General features: G+C 38.9%; 1 protein-coding gene across 6 annotated transcripts in view; it reads right to left on the bottom strand.

The window, feature by feature from the left end:
• Positions 1-454: 454 nt before the first annotated feature.
• Positions 455-5,110, bottom strand: part of KMT5B (lysine methyltransferase 5B) — a 59,106-nt gene continuing 54,450 nt past the window's right edge. For all 6 annotated transcript variants that reach the window (XM_017536946.2, XM_017536949.2, XM_017536947.2 and 3 more), the window contains one exon: positions 455-4,688. In XM_017536946.2, coding sequence (XP_017392435.1) covers positions 3,211-4,688 — 1,478 coding nt within the window. In that variant the 3' untranslated portion in view covers positions 455-3,210. The remainder of the gene's footprint in view (positions 4,689-5,110) is intronic.

The raw sequence follows: 5,110 nt of genomic DNA, 5'->3' as shown, positions 1-5,110 counted from the left end.
CCGAGCTGGGCAAATGCGGGTCTCCTCCCTCCTGTATGGTCGTATTTCCTTTCAGCAGCAAATGGGAGAAAAAAGGACCTATGCCAATTCAGGGTATGCTTTGTCCGATACGGTGAGGGGGAAAAAAATCCAAGTAATCAGGAACTATTAATGCATTTGAGTTGCAAAAGCCTTCAATGTTACCTCGCTCCATATTGAAGGAACACATTTTTTGAGTTCAAGGACTAGGAGGGTATGTAGTTTAGCCTCCCTAAGAGAAGAATCAATGTTTACCCTCTCTTCTCTTACAAATGAGTGGCACCAGACACAAGAGGAGACCAGGGCCTAGAGAACTCAACATTCACAGGTATTGAAAGCTTTAGAAACTTTGATTTTACAAATTGTTTCACACACAAATTTTGTGGAGAAAGTCACCACTTTGATCTTTTTTCAGATACAGTGAACACTGGCCAAATTGTTTTAATTTCCGAATTTATTAAAATGATTAACCTCAATACTGCAAGTGCATGTACAAAATATTTGTAAAAAATGTTTTTAATGAAACGTTAAAGAACTTACCTCAAATGCTGAAAAAGTCCTTTTTCATTCTTTCAGTACAAGGAATACATTGTATCTCAAAAGTATTACAACTCAGCAAAAACAATTCATAACAGTAATTTGAAAATGATTGAAAATTGAATACTTTACATATATTTCTATGATCATCTCCTAATTCTTACAATGCCAAAATCTTAAACCAATCATTGCATAAGCTCAAGCTGAAAATTTTATTGAATGCAACCTCTTCCAAACTGGTCCACGGTGTGTGGATGTCACCATACCACACAGTGAAGCTCTACAGCAGATCCAGAACAGTTCCGAGGCCCCTACCTTTACGAACGGAAATTAGGTTTCCCTAGAAGGCATCAACAGTGGCTGCTGAGTGCTTGTGCATACCGACTCCTGAGAGGCAGTGATTCGCTACCAAATGTCACTGCTCTGAGACCCATGGGAAGGTCAGCCTCTAAAGATGAGGCCATGATAAAATTAAACATCATAAATAAGTTACTAAAATTAGCTTAAAAATAAAGAAAAATGGGAAATGTGTTACTTTTTAAGATTGAAATTCCCAAAATAGCTATTGTTGGTATTGAAATAAGGTTTAAGATTTAGTCTCTGAACCTCTTCCGAACACCTCAAACTACGGTGGGAACAGCACCTCCAGACACAGGGTCCACCTTCATCTTCCTCAGTGGTATGGGGTTCACATTTTTATGTGGGGACGCCATGAGGGCTGGATGTGCTCTGAGTGCTCCGGGTGCCTCGGACAGGTGCTCCTGAGAGGCTGTGTGGCTGCCCTACAAGGTGGATGAGGGTGAGTGTGGAAGGAAGTTTACCACATGCTTTCCAGATGCCTCAGAAGTTCGCCTGCACCATAATGAACAAGGATGAGACTACGTAAGACTATGGAAGTAGTTCCTTAGAGAACCAGGAGGAAAAAAATCTACTTTTTAAAGATGGTCATGAATCTTATTAATTTCTATTTGGAACCTATGGGCAATCGATAGTTTTAAGGAGCTTAATTTAAATACTATCCCCTAAACCTGGAAATTAGTAGGAATCAGTAATAACAGTAAGCATTGAGGTTTTCTCCATTGGACTTTTCATTACCTGCAGATTCCTTTTAATATTTTAAGACATGGGCTACTTTCCTACAGACACTATACAAATCCCCTAAACTGATCTTTACTTAGGAACACTGTATATCAGAAAGCAATGTACACATTTCCCAGAAATAAAGAGACCTACTGGTGTCAAACACCTGTTACAGATTTATACTCCCAAATTCTCTGTCCAATGATTTGCAAAATAATCCAGAGAAATGAAAAGAACCTGGTATTGAACATAAAGTAGTAATAAAAATTTTGCTCATTAAGTTAATTAAAATTAATTTCTCAAAGTGCTTCAAAAAACAAATTAAATCTGACTCCTTTTTGTTTAACTGATAATATAGTCAAAAAAATCTTTGATATTTTCATAATAAACTAACATAAGCCAAGAACTTCCACTGATGCAGTGCTTAAAACTATATATTTATAATTTCCTATTTTATTGGTATGAATATTTCTAAACTTAAAAACCTTCCTGGTAAGTTCTTTTAATTTCTTATGACAAAAATTTCTCACAACACACAAATATTTACAACATATACATTGTTTTCAGTTCTTTACATTGAATCTCAAAGACAAACTTTTTTTATAGGTTACCACAGAACAAAAGCTGTGACTCATGTTTTTATTTCATAAACTATTATAAGTTAAAGTGAATAGATTTTTTTTAATATTCCTTGTAGCATTTTACAAGTGCAACAGAAAACTTGAAGAACCAAATTAAGATAGCTGTAGTTCATTAGATAAATGTTGCTTGTTGTCATCACGTTGTTCACAGCAAATTTTTGAAAAAATAAGCACCAATCATTCTTGCAAAGAACAATTTTATCTAAAAGGATTGAAAAGAGTTAAATACAAGGTTTTTAATTTACATGACAAGCAATAAATACACTGTATCGAAACTCATCCCGCACACTGCTGCCCTGGTACATATAATGTACTGAGAAGCGAGCTGTTATATATGTCATTGCATTTTTTTTTTTTTTTTAAGAAACCAATCTGACTCCCAACCAATGGTTTGCGGAATTAACAAAGGCCACAAACAGTACAACTGGGCCAGCAAACAGTGTGAAACTGACAAAACTCCAAGGGGGAAACATCTAGCAAATAAATCGAAAAGCCAAAGACCGTTGCTGGTGATTTTAGCATACTAGAAACCCTTAATATGCTGCTACTATGATTTAAGTTATTGTTTAGTCATATATTAAAGAGCCAGCTGATGCTCTTACAGTTAAAAAAAATTGTTGTAGCCACATCATTTTCAACGTCCTCTGTGGAAAGTTGCTATCACTGTACAATTTTGCTTGAGCCTTTATTTTACAACAGGGCTTCACCTCTAACTCAGAATTGCACGTAAGAAGGCTATTTAAAAAGTACGATAAAAATTTGCACAAATCAGACTTCAGAATTGAGTCAGTACGCTGTACACTTTCTACAACAGTATGCTGATAAGTGAAGAGACCACAGAAGTGCTGCCACTAAACTTTCAGTTGAGGAATAATTGACTGGAATTTTTTGTTTCTTTAAAGTAGTTATACCAGGTCAAATGAAGACCAAGAGCTTATGCATTAAGCCTTAAAGACTGATCTTCTCTTCTCCTTGAAGAAATGTCAATATCTATAGAGTCTTTTCCAACAATTAGCCTCAATCGCTTGGCTGGAGGAAGAGGAATAAAATCGTCTTCGAAGTCATCATCATAGTCGTCGTCCTCGCCGTCGCCCTCAGAGGAGGAGGGGTCGTCTGTACTTTCTTCCTCGTACTGACTATAGTCACCCACCTCCATCTGAGACTCCAAGAGAGAAAGAGGATCGCTGCAACACACCCCGTTTTCATGAAGCCCCTCTGTGTAAGATCCCCTGCTTTCCTCATCTCGTTTCAGCTGGATTTTTAGTTTTGTAGAACTACTGCCTGATCCTGAGTTAAATCCATTATTAAGCTTTGCTACATAGAGATTGTTATCGTTGTCATGGTCTTTACTTAGCTTGATGCTTATTTTTGAAGAACTCATCCCATCATTCTCTTGGTCATTTGTCTTGCTGCTGCTATCGTGACGCCTGCGAAGAGTCAATTTGGGAATCCCCGAGTTGTTTTCTAGGATTAACTGTGCGTCATACCTTGTGATTCGCCTCTTCTTTTTACTTTTTGCAGTTCTAAAGCTGTCTTTTGTTTTGAAGCTATCTGATGTCACAACTGAACAACCGACGGGTGAAGGAGCACAGTCTGTGTAGCTCACAGGCACGCCCACAGTGCCACTGTGCTCGCCCTGGTCAGAATGAGGCCCCATCAAATCTGGCACCGTGTTGTCTTTTCCAGGAGAATCATGCTCCGGAGTAGATTCCTCTATTTTTGCAAACTGTTTCACAAGTTTTCCTTGTCGTGACTTCTTTTTGGACATGCCTGTGTCACTCTTATGACACTTTGCCTCCCCGTTTTGTGCAGTCTCATGAGCCAGTTCTTCCTCTTGCACCAGGGGAGCTGGCTGGTCACCACTGTCAGGGCAAGGTTCCGTCACGCTGCCTTTAGAGCCATCCGGCGTATTTGGTTCGAGCTTGATGTCAGAGGCCTCCTTCAGATTTGTTCTTGTCCTCACTGACCGCCGGGTTATGTAGGTACAGGGTGAGCTCTCCCCCTGCAAATGAGCACCTCTCACAGGATTCTGTCTGTGTTCTCTTGCCGCGTGTCTAGTCAAGCACCCACTGACGACTGCAGCTTGGGCTGGTCCCTCTGGCTCCTTATCTTTTTTAATGGGCAAATTTTTATATAGAACTACTTTAGGTTCTTTCAGTACTAAGTTTCCCATTTCGAGTTTCCTTGAAGCATTCTTTTGCTCCAGCCGCTTGCAATGATTTCTCAATTTTATCTTTGAAAGTAAAGGCTTTGCAGGCTTTTTCAGTTTCTTTGGTACCCTGGAATTATTTATATGAGTTAGCTTAGATGAGGTAGAGTTGGAAGAAGCTGGAATTCTTGACATAGATTGCCTCGTTAACGTTCTGCTCTTGCTATTCTTTTTTACACCAACTGAAGATTTTCGGTTAGAAGCTGTAAGGTTAAAAAGAAAAAGGTGAAAAACGGCCTTGGTAATAGCAGAGTTCAAGAGAAGAATGCCCAAACCCAGGCTTTTAGCTGCAGCATGTTTAGACTGCACGAACGCCGACACCACGGCTCCTGCTGCAGATTCTGCCAGCACACCTGCATTCCCTGCACTGCTTTTCTTTGAAGTTCTTTTCTAATTTATGCGGCATCTATTCATTTTCGAGGTAAGCAGTTGTATGGTTAAAAAGCTTTTAGCACAGCAGGGACCTAGATTTCTAAGCTTCTCCTTAATCTGTCATGACACTGGCCCAAACGAAGACATTCTCCTGATTTGGTAGTTTCCCACATAAAAGATTTGAAGGAAAGTTAAGTAAACATAGTTTTATCCCTTTCACAGATTCTCCTTAAAATAGTCATTTTAAATGTTT

The sequence above is a fragment of the Cebus imitator genome, unplaced genomic scaffold (genome assembly GCF_001604975.1).
Source record: "Cebus imitator isolate Cc_AM_T3 unplaced genomic scaffold, Cebus_imitator-1.0 Scaffold102, whole genome shotgun sequence".
Lineage (NCBI taxonomy): Eukaryota > Metazoa > Chordata > Mammalia > Primates > Cebidae > Cebus > Cebus imitator.
The sequence above is the reverse complement of the archived record's forward strand: the minus strand, read 5'-3'. Positions and strand labels throughout refer to the sequence as shown.